General features: G+C 39.5%; 2 protein-coding genes across 4 annotated transcripts; one reads left to right on the top strand and one right to left on the bottom strand.

The window, feature by feature from the left end:
* Positions 1-1,702: 1,702 nt before the first annotated feature.
* nkiras1 (NFKB inhibitor interacting Ras-like 1) lies at positions 1,703-10,512 on the bottom strand. 3 transcript variants are annotated; one of them, XM_080443415.1, is made up of 5 exons: positions 10,407-10,504; positions 8,317-8,340; positions 7,905-7,980; positions 4,476-4,717; positions 1,703-2,026 (listed from the first exon to the last, which is right to left on the bottom strand). In XM_080443415.1, exons 2-5 carry the CDS (start codon positions 8,332-8,334, stop codon positions 1,784-1,786), a joined length of 579 nt encoding a protein of 192 aa, XP_080299541.1. In that variant the 5' UTR covers positions 8,335-8,340; positions 10,407-10,504; the 3' UTR covers positions 1,703-1,783. The 3 variants fall into 3 exon arrangements, with proteins under 3 accessions (XP_080299541.1, XP_080299540.1, XP_080299542.1); XM_080443414.1 differs by lacking the exon at positions 8,317-8,340 and having other exon boundaries at positions 7,905-8,007; positions 10,407-10,512; XM_080443416.1 differs by lacking the exons at positions 8,317-8,340; positions 10,407-10,504 and adding an exon at positions 9,558-9,632.
* Positions 10,513-11,428: 916 nt separating this feature from the next.
* Positions 11,429-19,499, top strand: rpl15 (ribosomal protein L15). The gene is made up of 4 exons (XM_080441834.1): positions 11,429-11,462; positions 13,361-13,542; positions 16,877-17,013; positions 19,137-19,499. Exons 2-4 carry the CDS (start codon positions 13,371-13,373, stop codon positions 19,440-19,442), a joined length of 615 nt encoding a protein of 204 aa, XP_080297960.1. The 5' UTR covers positions 11,429-11,462; positions 13,361-13,370; the 3' UTR covers positions 19,443-19,499.
* Positions 19,500-20,420: the final 921 nt, after the last annotated feature.

Genomic DNA, 20,420 nt, shown 5'->3' with positions numbered 1-20,420 from the left:
AGGAATAAGGTTAGGTTTAGACATAGTTTTACTGAGGTTAAGGTTAGGAATAAGGTTAGGTTTAGACATAGTTTTACTGAGGTTAAGGTTAGGAATAAGGTTAGGTTTAGACAGTTTTACTGAGGTTAAGGTTAGGAATAAGGTTAGGTTTAGACATAGTTTTACTGAGGTTAAGGTTAGGAATAAGGTTAGGTTTAGTTTATTGAGATTACCGACAGTTTTGGGGCGAGCGTTCTTGTATTCTTAATAACGATGTGGCTTCCATGTGAAACCACACTTCACGTTGGAGGAGGTTCCAGAGAGGAGAACCCGGGTCAGATGTCGTTGGAGGAGGTTCCAGAGAGGAGAACACAGGTCAGATGTCATTGGAGGAGGTTCTAGAAGGAGAACACAGGTCAGATGTCATTGGAGGAGGTTCCAGAGAGGAGAACACAGGTCAGATATCATTGGAGGAGGTTCTAGAAGGAGAACACAGGTCAGATGTCATTGGAGGAGGTTCTAGAAGGAGAACACAGGTCAGATGTCATTGGAGGAGGTTCCAGAGAGGAGAACACAGGTCAGATGTCATTGGAGGAGGTTCCAGAGAGGAGAACACAGGTCAGATGTCGTTGGAGGAGGTTCCAGAGAGGAGAACACAGGTCAGATGTCATTGGAGGAGGTTCCAGAGAGGAGAACACAGGTCAGATGTCATTGGAGGAGGTTCCAGAGAGGAGAACACAGGTCAGATATCATTGGAGGAGGTTCTAGAAGGAGAACACAGGTCAGATGTCATTGGAGGAGGTTCTAGAAGGAGAACACAGGTCAGATGTCATTGGAGGAGGTTCCAGAGAGGAGAACCCGGGTCAGATGTCATTGGAGGAGGTTCCAGAGAGGAGAACCCGGGTCAGATGTCATTGGAGGAGGTTCCAGAGAGGAGAACCCAGGTCAGATGTCATTGGAGGAGGTTCCAGAGAGGAGAACACAGGTCAGATGTCATTGGAGGAGGTTCCAGAGAGGAGAACACAGGTCAGATGTCATTGGAGGAGGTTCTAGAAGGAGAACACAGGTCAGATGTCATTGGAGGAGGTTCCAGAGAGGAGAACACAGGTCAGATGTCATTGGAGGAGGTTCCAGAGAGGAGAACACAGGTCAGATATCATTGGAGGAGGTTCTAGAAGGAGAACCCAGGTCAGATGTCATTGGAGGAGGTTCCAGAGAGGAGAACACAGGTCAGATGTCATTGGAGGAGGTTACAGAGAGGAGAACCCAGGTCAGATGTCATTGGAGGAGGTTCCAGAGAGGAGAACCCAGGTCAGATGTCATTGGAGGAGGTTCCAGAGAGGAGAACACAGGTCAGATGTCATTGGAGGAGGTTCCAGAGAGGAGAACACAGGTCAGATGTCATTGGAGGAGGTTCCAGAGAGGAGAACACAGGTCAGATGTCATTGGAGGAGGTTCCAGAGAGGAGAACACAGGTCAGATGTCATTGGAGGAGGTTCCAGAGAGGAGAACACAGGTCAGATGTCATTGGAGGAGGTTCCAGAGAGGAGAACACAGGTCAGATGTCATTGGAGGAGGTTCCAGAGAGGAGAACACAGGTCAGATGTCATTGGAGGAGGTTCCAGAGAGGAGAACCCAGGTCAGATGTCATTGGAGGAGGTTCCAGAGAGGAGAACACAGGTCAGATGTCATTGGAGGAGGTTCTAGAGAGGAGAACCCGGGTCAGATGTCATTGGAGGAGGTTCCAGAGAGGAGAACCCGGGTCAGATGTCATTGGAGGAGGTTCCAGAGAGGAGAACACAGGTCAGATGTCATTGGAGGAGGTTCCTTTGCTCTTGCGTCCTGGCAGAGGGAAGGCAGACTTGCTCTGAGGCTGTGTGAGGCGGCTGGTCAGCAGGGTGAAGGGTTCTATGAGGGAGGAGCGCTCCGTCACGCTCACCTCCCACAGCTTCACCTTCTCGCTCCTCGCCCACTGCTGGGCCGCCTCCTGCTCCACCTGTCGCCGCTCCCCCAGGTCCGTCTTATTCCCCAGAACGATGACCGTCACCTTTACACACACACACACACACACACACACACACACACACACACACACACACACACACACACACACACACACACACACACACACACACACACACACACACACACACACACACACACACACACACACACTGTAACTATGACTGTCATATACAGTACTATATTGTAAAGCTACAAGCCGTAAGTTTTCATAAGTCTCCCCGGGATTTGAATGAGGGTCTCACATAGCCTTATGCCTAACCTCTATGTAGACCTACCTTATGCCTAACCTCATGTACATACTACTATGTAGACCTACCTTATGCCTAACCTCATGTACATACTGTTATGTAGACCTACCTTATGCCTAACCTCATGTACATACTACTATGTAGACCTACCTTATGCCTAACCTCATGTACATACTGTTATGTAGACCTACCTTATGTCTAACCTCATGTACATACTGTTATGTAGACCTACCTTATGCCTAACCTCATGTACATACTGTTATGTAGACCTACCTTATGTCTAACCTCATGTACATACTGCTATGTAGACCTACCTTATGCCTAACCTCATGTACATACTGTTATGTAGACCTACCTTATGTCTAACCTCATGTACATACTGTTATGTAGACTTACCTTATGTCTAACCTCATATGTAGACCTACCTTATGTCTAACCTCATGTACATACTGTTATGTAGACCTACCTTATGTCTAACCTCATGTACATACTGTTATGTAGACCTACCTTATGTCTAACCTCATGTACATACTGCTATGTAGACCTACCTTATGTCTAACCTCATGTACATACTGTTATGTAGACCTACCTTATGCCTAACCTCATGTACATACTGTTATGTAGACCTACCTTATGTCTAACCTCATGTACATACTGTTATGTAGACCTACCTTATGTCTAACCTCATATGTAGACCTACCTTATGTCTAACCTCATGTACATACTGTTATGTAGACCTACCTTATGTCTAACCTCATGTACATACTGTTATGTAGACCTACCTTATGCCTAACCTCATGTACATACTGTTATGTAGACCTACCTTATGTCTAACCTCATGTACATACTGTTATGTAGACCTACCTTATGCCTAACCTCTATGTAGACCTACCTTATGTCTAACCTCATGTACATACTGTTATGTAGACCTACCTTATGTCTAACCTCATATGTAGACCTACCTTATGTCTAACCTACCTTAGACCTACCTTATGTCTAACCTCATGTACATACTGATATGTAGACCTACCTTATGCCTAACCTCATGTACATACTGCTATGTAGACCTACCTTATGTCTAACCTACCTTATGTCTAACCTACCTTAGACCTACCTTATGTCTAACCTCATGTACATACTGCTATGTAGACCTACCTTATGTCTAACCTCATGTACATACTGTTATGTAGACCTACCTTATGTCTAACCTACCTTATGTCTAACCTCATGTACATACTGTTATGTAGACCTACCTTATGTCTAACCTCATGTACATACTGTTATGTAGACTTACCTTATGTCTAACCTCATGTACATACTGTTATGTAGACCTACCTTATGTCTAACCTCATGTACATACTGCTATGTAGACCTACCTTATGTCTAACCTACCTTATGTCTAACCTCATGTACATACTGTTATGTAGACCTACCTTATGTCTAACCTACCTTATGTCTAACCTACCTTAGACCTACCTTATGTCTAACCTCATGTACATACTGCTATGTAGACCTACCTTATGTCTAACCTCATGTACATACTGTTATGTAGACCTACCTTATGTCTAACCTACCTTATGTCTAACCTCATGTACATACTGTTATGTAGACCTACCTTATGTCTAACCTCATGTACATACTGTTATGTAGACCTACCTTATGTCTAACCTACCTTATGTCTAACCTCATGTACATACTGTTATGTAGACCTACCTTATGTCTAACCTCATGTACATACTGTTATGTAGACCTACCTTATGTCTAACCTCATGTACATACTGTTATGTAGACTTACCTTATGTCTAACCTCATGTACATACTGTTATGTAGACCTACCTTATGTCTAACCTCATATGTAGACTTACCTTATGTCTAACCTCATATGTAGACTTACCTTATGTCTAACCTCATGTACATACTGTTATGTAGACCTACCTTATGTCTAACCTCATATGTAGACTTACCTTATGTCTAACCTCATGTACATACTGCTATGTAGACCTACCTTATGTCTAACCTACCTTATGTCTAACCTACCTTAGACCTACCTTATGTCTAAGCTACCTTAGACCTACCTTATGTCTAACCTACCTTAGACCTACCTTATGTCTAACCTACCTTATGTCTAACCTACCTTAGACCTACCTTATGTCTAACCTACCTTAGACCTACCTTATGTCTAACCATAAATAGTGATTAAATGCCCATGGTTGCAGGGTGCACCTCTTTCTTGTCTCTGGACTTGTCTATCTCCTTCTTCAGGATGTCCACTCTCTTGAAGGACTCGAAGCTGTCCACGCTGTAGACCAGCACGAAGCCGTCCGCCACAGAGTAGTAGTGTTTGGGCAGCTCCAGGCCGTCGTGGAGCCCCCTGGTGTCGTACAGACGCAACTGTTCCTTCACGCCGCGGTCCGTCTCCACAGAGGCAACGTAAACGTCCTCCTGAGTCTCGTTGGATTCTGAACCTGAAGGAAAATCAACAGAAAATCAACTGTTTCATAGTTTTTTTCTGGTTGTGTCTGCATGTCATCTCAGGTTTCCTATTAACTAGTTTTATTTGTGAATAGTTATTTCTCATAATATTTCTGATTATTGTGTCTCATGTACATACAGTACGTGTAACTATTTATGCTCACGTATATAGCTTAGATTTTGACCTGTTTCTACTATACCCTGTTCTTTCTTCTACCTCGATCTGTCCTTCTTCCCTTTTCTGAAAACTACAAACGATGGAGTACTGTACAGTACAGTACAGTACAGTACTGTACAGTACTGTACGGTACGGTACGGTATGGTACTGTACGGTACAGTACAGTACTGTACTGTACTGTACTGTACTGTACGGTACGGTACTGTACGGTACTGTACGGTACGGTACGGTACGGTACTGTACTGTACTGTACTGTACTGTACTGTACGCACCAAAACACTATCTCACCCAATTCTTTCCACCTGTAAAACTGTGATGTGACAATAAAAGCTGATTCTTGAGTGAATTATGTTCTTTTATTTACTTATATTTCTTGGCTTATTATTGTGGGATGAGTTGTTTTTATGTGGAACAAAGAAGACTATCTGGTTTCTAATACTATAATAACCAATCATCTGGTTTCTAATACTATAATAACCAATCATCTGGTTTCTAATACTATAATAACCAATCATCTGGTTTCTAATACTATAATAACCAATCATCTGGTTTCTAATACTATAATAACCAATCACCTGGTTTCTAATACTATAATAACCAATCATCTGGTTTCTAATACTATAATAACCAATCATCTGGTTTCTAATACTATAATAACCAATCACCTGGTTTCTAATACTATAATAACCAATCATCTGGTTTCTAATGCTATAATAACCAATCATCTGGTTTCTAATACTATAATAACCAATCATCTGGTTTCTAATACTATAATAACCAATCACCTGGTTTCTAATACTATAATAACCAATCACCTGGTTTCTAATACTATAATAACCAATCATCTGGTTTCTAATGCTATAATAACCAATCATCTGGTTTCTAATACTATAATAACCAATCATCTGGTTTCTAATACTATAATAACCAATCATCTCACATAGTGACTGATCCATCCAATGGGCAGGTAGGGAATATACTGTATGTGTATAAAGTATATGTACTGTATATTAATATACTGTATGTGTATACAGTATATGTACTGTATATTGAATGTACTGTATGTGTATACAGTATATGTACTGTATATTGAATGTACTGTATGTGTATACAGTATATGTACCGGTACTGTATATTGCCTTGATGAGAAATAACTAATGTCTTATTAAAAGATATTCCAAGAATAATAAACTCTTCTTCATTCTTGGTATATTTAGAGACGCCAAGAAAAAAACATTGTTATTTGTCTCTTATACAGGGCCGGCTTATCTTATCTTATCTTATACAGGATATCAGTATATATATATATATATACATCCGGCGCGTCCATACAGGCCACCTAGGCGGCCGCCTAGAGCGGCAGTTTGGAGAGGCGGCAAAAAAAGTCGGGAAAAAATAATAATAAATCGGTAAAATCAGAATTAAATAACATAACCCTAACCTACCTAACCCTAATCCTAAAACCGAAATAAAGTAGCCAAAAACGTATCATAATCCGCCCAAAACCCGAAAAAATTCGCTCGCGTGCGGGGGCGCATCAGAGGAATCTCGCCTAGAGCGCTGATCAGCCTAGAACCGGCGCTGCTCTTATACAATGATGTGTTTGATGTTCAGTGAAAAGTTGCTCCCCAGAGTTAGTAACCGAGTCGCCCCAAAACACACTCGCCCACATTTCTTCTGCGGACCGCTTGCACCCAGCGGTTCTTATATTCTTGTATTCGTTTTACTAAGGTTACGGTTAAATAAGGTTAGGTTTAGGCATAGTTTTACTAAGGTTAAATAAGGTTAGGTTTAGACATAGTTTACTGAGGTTAAGGTTAAATAAGGTTAGGTTTAGGCATAGTTTTACTGAGGTTAAGGTTAGGAATAAGGTTAGGTTTAGACATAGTTTACTGAGGTTAAGGTTAGGAATAAGGTTAGGTTTAAACATAGTTTTACTGAGGTTAAGGTTAAATAAGTTTAGGTTTAGACATAGTTTTACTGAGGTTAAGGTTAGGAATAAGGTTAGGTTTAAACATAGTTTTACTGAGGTTAAGGTTAAATAAGTTTAGGTTTAGACATAGTTTTACTGAGGTTAAGGTTAAATAAGGTTAGGTTTAGACATAGTTTACTGAGGTTAAGGTAGGAATAAGGTTAGGTTTAGACATAGTTTACTGAGGTTAAGGTTAGGAATAAGGTTAGGTTTAGACATAGTTTACTGAGGTTAAGGTAGGAATAAGGTTAGGTTTAGACATAGTTTACTGAGGTTAAGGTAGGAATAAGGTTAGGTTTAGACATAGTTTACTGAGGTTAAGGTAGGAATAAGGTTAGGTTTAGACATAGTTTTACTGAGGTTAGGTTTAGGAATAAGGTTAGGTTTAGACATAGTTTACTGAGGTTAAGGTAGGAATAAGGTTAGGTTTAGACATAGTTTACTGAGGTTAAGGTAGGAATAAGGTTAGGTTTAGACATAGTTTACTGAGGTTAAGGTTAAATAAGGTTAGGTTTAGACATAGTTTACTGAGGTTAAGGTTAAATAAGGTTAGGTTTAGACATAGTTTACTGAGGTTAAGGTTAAATAAGGTTAGGTTTAGACATAGTTTACTGAGGTTAAGGTTAAATAAGGTTAGGTTTAGACATAGTTTACTGAGGTTAAGGTTAAATAAGGTTAGGTTTAGACATAGTTTTACTGAGGTTAAGTTTAAGAAAACCTGACCGTTCCGAGGTCGCCGGATTTGACCCAAGGCGAGCGTGTTTTGGGGCGAGCGTTCGTGTATTCCCCAGACTATCACTAATACTATGCTAACAATATATGCTGTAATTATAAAAAATACAAGCTAAAATATGCAACATTCAAAGTAGTTTTAACAGGAGCTAGAGTACTGTATATCCACGACAACATTCAGGGATAATATCTATCCTATCATATATCATATATCATGTATCATCATATATCATATATCAATCCTAACCTTACTACTATATGTTACTGACCCCCAAACAATACCATAACAATAACTCACCTACAGTATGGCTTCCATACAGCAGCTGCTCCAGGATGGCAGTTTTCCCCACAGATGCTTGTCCACACACCACTACCTTACAGCCTTTACCCATGATGATAACCTGTAAAATATTATAATATAGATATAATAACTATATGTTATCTTGTCCACACACCACTACCTTACAGCCTTTACCCATGATAACCTGTAAAATATTACATTATAGATATAATAACTATATGTTATCATGTCCACACACCACTACCTTACAGCCTTTACCCATGATAACCTGTAAAATATTATAATATAGTTATAACTATATGTTATCATGTCCACACACCACTACCTTACAGCCTTTACCCATGATAACCTGTAAAATATTATAATATAGATATAATAACTATATGTTATCATGTCCACACACCACTACCTTACAGCCCTTACCCATGATAACCTGTAAAATATGATATTATAGATATAACTAGAAAAAGTGCTCCTCGGAGCACAGGTCTCCGCCAGGTCATGTAGGTTATTGTGGCCTCCTGGTGGCGCTATAATAGGCCAAAGTGAAAAGGGTGCCATTTCTTCTTAGGCCTTGCACGGCAATCGGACACTGCATTCATGATTTGAAGCATTTTGTTCAAAAATGTGTTTTGCTAAATTAGACCTGCTGGTGGCGCTATAACAGGCCAATGTTAAAAGGGTGGCATTTGCTCCTCAACATAGTGTGAATGTGCGTCCAAAGTTTGACCGCAATCGGATGCTGCGTTCATGATTTGCTGCATTTTGTTCAAAACAAGGCACTACTGCAAACTTTAGATGTCAATCTTAGCCAATCAGGATGGAATATGAAAAATCAAACACATCCGTCTTGATCACATGACTGTAGAGATCATGTGTACCGATTTGCGTGAAATTTCGATAAAATCGGAAGGAGTAATATAAAAAAATGTGTTTTACATAAGTCGGCCTCCTGGTGGCACTATAAAAGGCAGATGTGAAAAATGCAGTGCAAAGGTTTTTCCTTGACCTCTAGGGAGTGCGCTTACAAAGTTTTACACAGATCGGTGCAGTTATAGGTCAAAACACAAATCGGTCTGTTATAGCGCCACCATGAGGCTGATTTGAACATTTTCAAGTGGCATTTCTTCCTCGGCCTAGTGGGAATGTGCGTGTGAAATCTCACGGAAATCGCAAGCTGCGTTCATGATTTGAGGCATTTTGTTGAAAACGGAGCAATCCTGCAAACTTTGGAAGCCAACCTTAGCCAATCAGGATGAAATATGGAAAATTGGACAGATCCGTGTTGATCACATGACTATAGAGATACTGTGTACTGATTTGCGTGATGTTTGGATAAAATCTGTAGGAGTACTGTCAAGAAATGTGTTTTGCAAAAAGCGGCCTCCTGGTGGTGCTATAAAAGGCTAATTTGAAAAATTTGGGGCAGAGGTTCTGCTCTGGCATCCAGGGAGTGTGTGTGCACAGTTTCGCTGCGATCAAGCCAACGGTGCCGGAGATTAGCTGTCCACAAAATGACAGAATGACGGACACACACACGGACGGACACACACACGGACGGACGGACAGGGGGCAAAACATACTCTCTCGCCATGCCTTTCGGCCTGGCGGAGACAATAACTATATGTTATCATGTCCACACACCACTACCTTACAGCCCTTACCCATGATAACCTGTAAAATATGATATTATATTATGTTATAGTTATTACCATAACCTTTACCCATGATAATAATAATAATAATAATAATACCTGAGATTTATATAGCGCTTTTCTAATACTCAAAGTCGCTTTACAAGTTAAACTAAGTAGAGCAAAAAAAAAAAGAAAAAAAAAAAACAGAACAACTTTAATAATAGAATACAGAGAATAAAGTTAAAAAGTTAAAAAGGCTGCAGAAGGCCAGGGAATAAAACCAACAAAAGTTGAATGGCAGTTGAAAAGGTGGTAGGAGATCAGGCTAGGTGGGAAAAGCAATTCTGATAACCTGTAAAATATGATATTATATTATGTTATAGTCATAACCATAACCTTTACCCATGATAACCTGTAAAATATGATATTATATTATGTTATAGTTATTACCATAACCTTTACCCATGATAACCTGTAAAATATGATATTATAGATATAATCATAACCCTTTAAAAACATGAATAATATAGAAATATTTAAAAACAAAGTGACGTCTTAAAAAGCAGCTGTTTGATCTATACGGTCATTTACATGACTGGTTCTCAACGTGGGGTCCGGGGACCACCAGAGTCACTGTGTAACGGTGTCTGGGGGTCCATGTGGTTCCATCCGGACCCTTTAGGTTGGGGGTCCATGTGGTTCCATCCGGACCCTTTAGGTTGGGGGTCCGGGGACCCCTGGTCCCACAGATCAATGTAAACACAAGCACTAGCTAAGAGGCTAATAGCATCAACCTGTTCATAGCGGCTCAAACAGCATTAAATGTTATGAATACAATATAATATAATGTTTAATAACTTACTGATGGAGGCTGAATGCTTCAGGATGAAGATCATAACCATAAACATAACCATAGATCAGTTTAATGATCATAAACAACACTCTGTCACCATGGCAGCCATTCTGACTGATACCACACTGATGCGCATGCGCGACCCCACGTGGTCGCCAGGGACATAATAATAATAATACTATTAATACTATTAATAATAATAATAATAATAATAATAATAATAATAATATTAATACTATTAATAATAATACTACTACTACTACTACTACTACTAATAATAATAATAATAATAATAATAATAATGATAATAATGATAATAATGATAATAATAACGACATGAACAGTCTGAAAATTATATTGATATTATTCATTTTACTGTTATTGTTCAACGTTTAAAGTGTTTTTATGATGTTCTGAATAGTGTATATCTCAATGGAAACAAGCCAATGGCTTTCTTGGGTTTTAAATCCTATTAGCTGAGCTTTATTGAACTGGACTTTAATGGGCTTTTTTTCTGCAAACTTCTAATAAAGTATTCAATCAAAAACACGTATTTTATTTTATTTGACTGACGACTTTTATTATATATTTTTGTATGCACATATTTTCCTTGTCTTTTATGTCTATGCTGCTACTAACTGAAGTGGATTATATTATTATTGTTTTTTTATGACATTTTGGTCACATCAGAAAGTGTCATGGGGGGAAAAAATTACCAAAAGAAACAGAACTACAAACTTGTAGTTCTGTTCTTTTTGGCCGTTGTAGCCTACATTATAATGATTTGTGTGTGCGTGTGTGTGTGTGTGTGTGTGTGTGTGTGTGTGTGTGTGTGTGTGTGTGTGTGTGTGTGTGTGTGTGTGTGTGTGTGTGTGTGTGTGTGTGTGTGTGTGTGTGTGTGTGTGTGTGTGTGTGCGTACGTGCGTCCATGCTTGTGAAAAATCTAGCTTTGGCGTAATAAACTACATTTCCCATGAACACTTGCGCACAGGAAGCGCGCCGTCAACGTCACCATAAAGCATTGTGGGTACGTTCCCTCTTTCTTTCCGGCTGCGACGCCATCATGTAAGCGCTGTATTTTCATGCCTTTATATCAAACCGTATCCATTAAGATCTGTTATTAAAACACCGTCATCCATCTATAATATCACCGTTATTAATAAAGGACATGATGAGGGTCCAGATGGACTAGATATCGTTTAACTGGATGATGTAAAACTAACACATTATGGACATAATGGTCTGGGTTGTGTTGGCTCCGTGTAGCCCAGGATGTTGCTACTGATTAGCATCACTGCTCTCATAGAACTAGATGAAATGTGAATAATTAGCGGCTTAGTTACTCACGTTTACATTAAATATGTCTGTATATTAATATAGTAACGGGTGTAAACACAATGTAAAGAGTCATTTAAAGCTGTCTTCGCCTCCTAGCAGCCAAGCTAACGTTAGCCAGACATTTATAACGAGGATATAAAAGCATGTGATCATAATAACACATTATAGATTAAACTCTATCTTTAATAACACAACTCTGATTACATTATAGATTAAACTCTATCTTTATGGCTCTGTTTGTGTCAATAATGATTAATGTAGTCATTAGTTACTGTCTGGTTCAAGACGTCAATGTTCTGCAGAGCAAGCATGACCAGATCATACATTATAATACATTATAACACATTATAATACATTATAATACATTATAAAATGACCAGTTCATACAATAATACATTATAATACATTATAATATGACCAGTTCATACAATAATACATTATAATACATTATAATACATTATAATACATTATAAAATGACCAGTTCATATAATATGGGACAATGTGTCGTTGGTATATGATTAATATGTGATGAAGTGTTGTATATTTGTAGTATTGTGGTTTATATAGAGTATTTATTAACTAGCCTGGCATGAGGCTACAGATAGATAGTCTGGTAAATGATTACATTAATGTTTGGTGTTATTGTACATGATGGGTTGTTCTCTTAAGGATAAACTATAGATCTAATGTCCAAAGTGAATAATTATGAGCTAAATGTTGACCAATAGAGGCAGGTCACTGAACTGTAGTTAAATGTAGAACGATGCATTAAATGACAGACCTGTTGATGTTGCTCTGTTTAAACTGCCCTGTCGTTTTAAGGTCTGATTTCTACTGCGTTGCACAGAATGCACACTGAAAATAGCCGATCTACAAGCTCGCAAAACATTGCAATGCGTTGTGAGCTTGTAGATCTGCTGTTTTCAGTGCATGACACTGCTGCACAAAACTAACTTACAAATTAGGTCTGTGTCTAATGGATGAGGCACGTTGTAGTGATAACGGTTTAACCCGGGAACGCATGTGTCATTTTATTTCATATGTATTCTTTTAAAGCGAACATTTGTAACTCAAATCTTTGCTTCTGGGGGTCCCTGGAACAACACATTTTGCTTCTGGGGGTCCCTGGAACAACACATTTTGCTTCTGGGGGTCCCTGGAACAACACATTTTGTTTCTGGGGGTCCCTGGAACAACACATTTTGAGATGGGGGTCCCTGGAACAACACATTTTGAGATGGGGGTCCCTGGAACAACACATTTTGCTTCTGGGGGTCCCTGGAACAACACATTTTGAGATGGGGGTCCACGGCCAAATACATCATTTTGGTTAATTGGCTGTTGCTGTATCAATGGTGCTCCAACTTCTCCCATGTCAAGGACCCCCTAAATGACATGTATTTCTCCCCCATCAAAATATTTGCATGAGTTAAAAATGTTTTCAAAGATTTGCACATTGTCAAGACTTTTCAGAAATAGCAGATCTACAAGCTTGTGCCGCTGAGCTTGTAGATCTGCTATTTTTGAATAGTCAAAGACATCTAAAATGACACGGATGCGTCCGCGGTCTTAATAGATTAAAGTTACGTTACTGATGAAGATGATGGTGTGCTTCCTCCTCCAGATAAACAGAGATGGGAGCGTATAAGTACATGCAGGAGTTGTGGCGTAAGAAGCAGTCTGATGTGATGCGCTTCCTGCTGCGCGTGCGGTGCTGGCAGTACCGCCAACTGTCCAACCTGCACCGCGCCCCCCGCCCCACCCGCCCCGACAAGGCCCGCAGGCTGGGGTACAAGGCCAAGCAGGGTGAGTGTTCCTTTAACTCTACTATATGATACAAGACCTATAACTAACTTTAACATATGATACAAGACCTTTAACTCTACCTTTAACTCTACTATATGATACAAGACCTATAACTAACTTTAACATATGATACAAGACCTTTAACTCTACCTTTAACTCTACTATATGATACAAGACCTATAACTAACTTTAACATATGATACAAGGCCTTTAACTCTTAACTTTAACACTACTATATGATACAAGACCTTTAACTCTACCTTTAACTCTACTATATGATACAAGACCTTTAACTCTACCTTTAACTCTACTATATGATACAAGACCTTTAACTCTACCTTTAACTCTACTATATGATACAAGGCCTTTAACTCTACCTTTAACACTACTATATGATACAAGACCTTTAACTCTACCTTTAACTCTACTATATGATACAAGACCTTTAACTCTACCTTTAACTCTACTATATGATACAAGACCTATAACTAACTTTAACATATGATACAAGGCCTTTAACTCTACCTTTAACACTACTATATGATACAAGGCCTTTAACTCTACCTTTAACACTACTATATGATACAAGACCTTTAACTCTACCTTTAACACTACTATATGATACAAGACCTTTAACTCTACCTTTAACACTACTATATGATACAAGACCTATAACTAACTTTAACATATGATACAAGGCCTTTAACTCTACCTTTAACACTACTATATGATACAAGACCTATAACTAACTTTAACATATGATACAAGGCCTTTAACTCTACCTTTAACTCTACTATATGATACAAGACCTTTAACTCTACCTTTAACACTACTATATGATACAAGACCTTTAACTCTACCTTTAACACTACTATATGATACAAGACCTATAACTCTAACTTTAACATATGATACAAGGCCTTTAACTCTACCTTTAACACTACTATATGATACAAGACCTATAACTAACTTTAACACTACTATATGATACAAGGCCAAGCAAGGTGAGTGTTCTATAACTCTACTATATGATACAAGGCCAAGCAAGGTGAGTGTTCTATAACTCTACTATATGATACAAGACCTATAACTAACTTTAACATATGATACAAGGCCTTTAACTCTACCTTTAACTCTACTATATGATACAAGACCTTTAACTCTTAACTTTAACTCTACTATATGATACAAGACCTTTAACTAACACTACTATATGATACAAGACCTATAACTCTAACTTTAACATATGATACAAGGCCTTTAACTCTACCTTTAACACTACTATATGATACAAGACCTTTAACACTACTATATGATACAAGACCAAGCAGGGTGAGTGTTCCTTTAACTCTACTATATGATACAAGACCTTTAACTCTACCTTTAACACTACTATATGATACAAGACCTTTAACTCTACTATATGATACAAGACCTATAACTCTACCTTTAACACTACTATATGATACAAGACCTTTAACTCTACCTTTAACACTACTATATGATACAAGACCTTTAACTCTACCTTTAACACTACTATATGATACAAGACCTTTAACTCTACTATATGATACAAGACCTTTAACTCTACTATATGATACAAGACCAAGCAGGGTGAGTGTTCCTTTAACTCTACTATATGATACAAGACCTATAACTAACTTTAACATATGATACAAGACCTTTAACTCTACCTTTAACTCTACTATATGATACAAGGCCTTTAACTCTACCTTTAACTCTACTATATGATACAAGACCTTTAACTCTACCTTTAACTCTACTATATGATACAAGACCTTTAACTCTACCTTTAACTCTACTATATGATACAAGACCTTTAACTCTACCTTTAACTCTACTATATGATACAAGGCCAAGCAGGGTGAGTGCTTATTGCTTAAGGGTCCCTTAAAGGGTAAGACCACTTTGGTAGAGGTTTGGGTTGTGTAGTTACCTCACCATGATGTAACTCCAAAGGTGGACAAGAAATAAAAAATAATTGCTCCATTGATTAGAAATTGATAATTCTAAATATGCTCCTCATTGACTTACATTGTACGGTAAAACTGCTCTCAAAGTCACTCTTTTAGCACATAAACAAACATGAACAAAGCTGATTCAGACAATATAGAACCTCACCAAACCCACTACTGTTTGTTTTTTTTAATAAAAATGTTAACTTCCTGCTGATTTTACTATTTGAAGATCCGGATCCGCGAATCCAGTCCGGGTTTTCTTCTTAATAAAAATTGCAAAATCAACAGGAAGTTAACATTTTTATATAAAAAAAAAACAGTACTGGGGTTGGTGATGTTCAATATTGTCTGAATCGGCTTTGTTCATGTTTGTTTACGTGCTAAAAGAGTGACTTAGAGAGCTGTTTTACCGTACAATGTAAGTCAATGAGGAGCATATTTTGAATTATAAATTTCTAATCAATGGAGCAATTATTTTTAATTTCTTGTCCACCTTTGGAGTTACATCATGGCAAGGTAACTACACAACCCAAACCTCTACCAAAGTGGTCTTACCCTTTAACTATACACAAATCCACAGAGCGCTGCCCTGTAGCCAACCATTGCTGCGGTGTCAGACTCAATCAGCTGCTGCAGTCACTGAATGCTCACTTTACTATTTTACCTGCTTTTTACTAACGTTTACTAACACTAACTTTACAAAGATGTACAGAAAATGGGGACAAACCACCTTTCAGGTTCCAGTAGGCTAGTTTATGACTGCTCTGCTAACGTCAGCAGACGGACAGAACCGCAGCAGCATGGATTTGTGTATAGCTATATGGAGGTTCCAAATACACCCTTACAGGTCTGTAGCTCTGAGTGTACTAATGGAACCAAATGGACCCTTACAGGTCTATAGCTCTGAGTGTACTAATAGAACCAAATGGACCCTAACAGGTCTATAGCTCTGAGTGTACTAATGGAACCAAATGGACCCTTACAGGTCTATAGCTCTGAGTGTACTAATAGAACCAAATGGACCCTTACAGGTCTATAGCTCTGAGTGTACTAATGGAACCAAATGGACCCTAACAGGTCTATAACTCTGAGTGTACTAATAGAACTAAATAACAGACATTTATCAGCTGTTCCAGTTAATATTTTGTCTGCTCTTGTTTATCTTGTATCTGTATGAGTTCTCTCTCCTGATTGGATGAAATTGATATCCTGACCTTTTAAATGTATTTTGTGTTTATTAAAGAGCTGGAGAGACATGTAAAAAACCCTGTTACTGAACAAACACCATATGAAGAATATAGAACATTAACTTAGCTTTAACCTGAACCTCCTTCTACTGTGTTCTGTTCCAACAGGCTACGTCATCTACCGTATCCGCGTGCGCCGTGGCGGTCGTAAACGCCCCGTGCCAAAGGGAGCGACGTACGGCAAGCCGGTGCACCATGGAGTCAACCAGATCAAGTTCGCCCGCAGCCTGCAGTCCACGGCCGAGGTGAGTTACATCAACGTTCAATCTGTAAAAGACTTTCACTGTTAGCTGTGACATTAAAACATTAAAGACTTTCACTCTCTCACTGTTAGCATTAAAACATTAAAGACTTTCACTCTCTCACTGTTAGCATTAAAACATTAAAGACTTTCACTCTCTCACTGTCAGCATTAAAACATTAAAGACTTTCACTCTCTCACTGTCAGCATTAAAACATTCTCCTCGTCCTCTGGGTTTGGGAGGAAAATCGAAAAGACAAACTGAAAGTTTTTTTTAATAACACTTCAGATTTTCAATGACAGGCCAGTGTAGCTCAGTAGGAGCGTTTGGTGCTCAGTAGGAGCGTTTGGTGCTCAGTAGGACCCGTTTGGTGCTCAGTAGGACCGTTTGGTGCTCAGTAGGAGCGTTTGGTGCTCAGTAGGACCGTTTGGTGCTCAGTAGGACCCGTTTGGTGCTCAGTAGGAGCGTTTGGTGCTCAGTAGGAGCGTTTGGTGCTCAGTAGGAGCGTTTGGTGCTCAGTAGGACCCGTTTGGTGCTCAGTAGGAGCGTTTGGTGCTCAGTAGGAGCGTTCAGTGGTGTGAATGTACAGTGTTGTTATACAGTCATCCCTTTGTCACATCCTAACAGTCAGTCAAGGTACTAAACATCACAAAGTAAAGGAAGCAAGTTGTCTGTGTTCTGGAAGAAAAGCCTTCATGGTGTAATGTACTGGTAGAGTTGTGTTCATGGTGTAGAGTTGTGTTCATGGTGTAGAGTTGTGTTCATGGTGTAGAGTTGTACTGGTAGAGTAGATCACATGTGGGCGTTTTGCAGAAACCAAACGGTGGAAGCTTTTGGTTTCTGCAAAACGGACAGACTGAATAAATACACATGATGTGAATTCACACAATCAGGATGTTTTAGGATATGAAGATGTTTTAGGATATGAAGATGTTTAGGATATGAAGATGTTTTAGGATATGAAGATGTTTAGGATATGAAGATGTTTTAGGATATGAAAAACACTCCTACAAACATCACATTTATAACAGTTCCTGCATCTCAAGACTGTCTGCAAAACATTTGTGCTCCTGCAGAATGTGAACCACCTTCCATCAGGTTTACTGCATACTGGTGTAGATTTGTGCTCCTCATTTTAATGCCCCACACCCCCCCCCCCCTTCATGGGGGTTCAGTGTGAGGCCTGTTGGCAGCATGGATCTACACCCTGACATAGAATCCATGAAGGCCCACAAACACCTCAGTGTTATTACTGTCAGCTGATTTAATGCTGCTTCTACTTTGTAAAACCTTGAAACAGACTTCCAGTTAACCTTCGTGCTGCACCGTGATCCATGATCTAAGTTTTATTAATGTGTGGAAACACAAGAAGTTGTTAGTGGTGCCTCTTTCCTTCCCTGTGAGGAAGTAGTCCCAGGTTTACCACTTCGGGTGCATCCACACATGTACGTCAAGTTGTCGTACGGAAGTCGTAAGTCCCATCCACTCCCATGTTAAGTTAAAAACCGGAAGTTCTGTCCCGACGTCCGTCTGAAAAGCATATCGCTAATTAGGTCCAAGTCTAATGGATGAAGTAACGGCCAAAAATGTCCGGAACCAGAACAAGGTCTTGTGACCGTAGCGTCAACTTGACTCTTGGATCCACCCTGTCTGTTCCTTCACACACGGCTTCCTTTGATTGTCTCAGCAGCCGATTTAAACAGGAAACACAAAGGTGTGTGACTGACATTCCTTGTGCTCCTCCTCTCCTCATAGGAGTGTGTTAACAGTGTGTAGTTCATATCAGTGTGTGTGTGTGTGTGTGTGTGACTGACCTCCCCTCTTAGGAGTGTGTTAACAGTGTGTAGTTCATATCAGTGTGTGTGTGTGCTCCTCCTCTCCTCTTAGGAGTGTGTTAACAGTGTGTAGTTCATATCAGTGTGTGTGTGACCCTGTGCTCCTCCTCTCCTCATAGGAGTGTGTAGTTCATATCAGTGTGTGTGTGTGCTCCTCCTCTCCTCATAGGAGTGTGTAGTTCATATCAGTGTGTGTGTGTGCTCCTCCTCTCCTCATAGGAGTGTGTTAACAGTGTGTAGTTCATATCAGTGTGTGTGTGTGTGTGACCCTGTGCTCCTCCTCTCTCATAGGAGCGTGCTGGGCGTCACTGTGGGGGTCTCAGGGTGCTGAACTCCTACTGGGTGGGCGAGGACTCCACCTACAAGTTCTTTGAGGTGATCCTCATGGACACCTTCCACAAGGCCATCAGACGTAACCCGGACACCCAGTGGATCACACAGGCCGTGCACAAGCACAGGGAGATGCGTGGCCTGACCTCCGCCGGCAAGAAGAGCCGCGGCCTGGGCAAGGGTCACCGCTTCCACATGACCATCGGAGGCTCCCGCCGCGCCGCCTGGAAGAGACGCAACACCCTGCAGCTGCACCGTTACCGTTAACCGCAGCGCTGATGGCATTTGTACATTTAAAAGAAATAAACCGTTTTATGGTGACAAGATGGTCTGTGTGTGTGTTTAATGTAATGTTTAGGTGAGGGGGTTGGCCTTAAAGATGTGTGTGTGTGTGTGTTTAATGTAATGTTTAGGTGAGGGGGTTGGCCTTAAAGATGGTCTGTGTGTGTGTGTGTGTGTGTGTTAGCAATTGCTATGAGTTCACAATCTGCTTGCAACATACCAATGAGGGTGACTTATTACTGTGGAGGGTAAAATGCCTTTAGTTACCATTGTACACACATGTGGTGGTTATATGGTGTGGTGGTTATTACATTTAAAGCTGGTTATATGATGTGGTTATACATTACATTTAAAGCTGGTTATGTGATGTGGTTATACATTACATTTAAAGCTGGTTATATGATGTGGTTATACATTACATTTAAAGCAGGACCAATGTGTTAATTCTGCATCAAAATAACTTTGAAACTGATTCTTGAGTGTTATTCACAGGTAAAATAAGGAATTCCTGCCCTTTAGATAAGAGCAACAGACCTGCAATTTGTTTATAAATGAAAGAAATCCAGCTTCCTAAATAATTGGAAACGTTTGTTGCCTGTTTGAGCTGATATGAGGATGATAAAAAGCTCTAAAACCTTTATAAACATTGGATCTTAAAGACATTTAATTATTACATCCTTGTGTGGTCAAGGTTTTCATTCTGTCTGTTTGGTTGATTTAAAACCAGGCATCATCAGAGTGACTGAACGCCATCTATGAAGTTCAGCCAATAAACAGCATTTTGAATGATCATTTATTTAGATAATCTGATCATGGAATTAGAAAAGTAACCAAAGTTTGACCATTCACTACCAGTCAATCAAGTGTTTTCTGAATGATATACTGTACTGTATGTCAAATTAATTCATATTAGCATGAAACCATTGAACCAACATTTAATACATCTTAAGAACAGTTCCATTG

The sequence above is a fragment of the Gymnoscopelus braueri genome (genome assembly GCF_963280865.1).
Source record: "Gymnoscopelus braueri genome assembly, chromosome: 11".
NCBI lineage: Eukaryota > Metazoa > Chordata > Actinopteri > Myctophiformes > Myctophidae > Gymnoscopelus > Gymnoscopelus braueri.
Note: the sequence above shows the minus strand (reverse complement) of the source record. Positions and strands in the feature narration are given on the sequence as shown.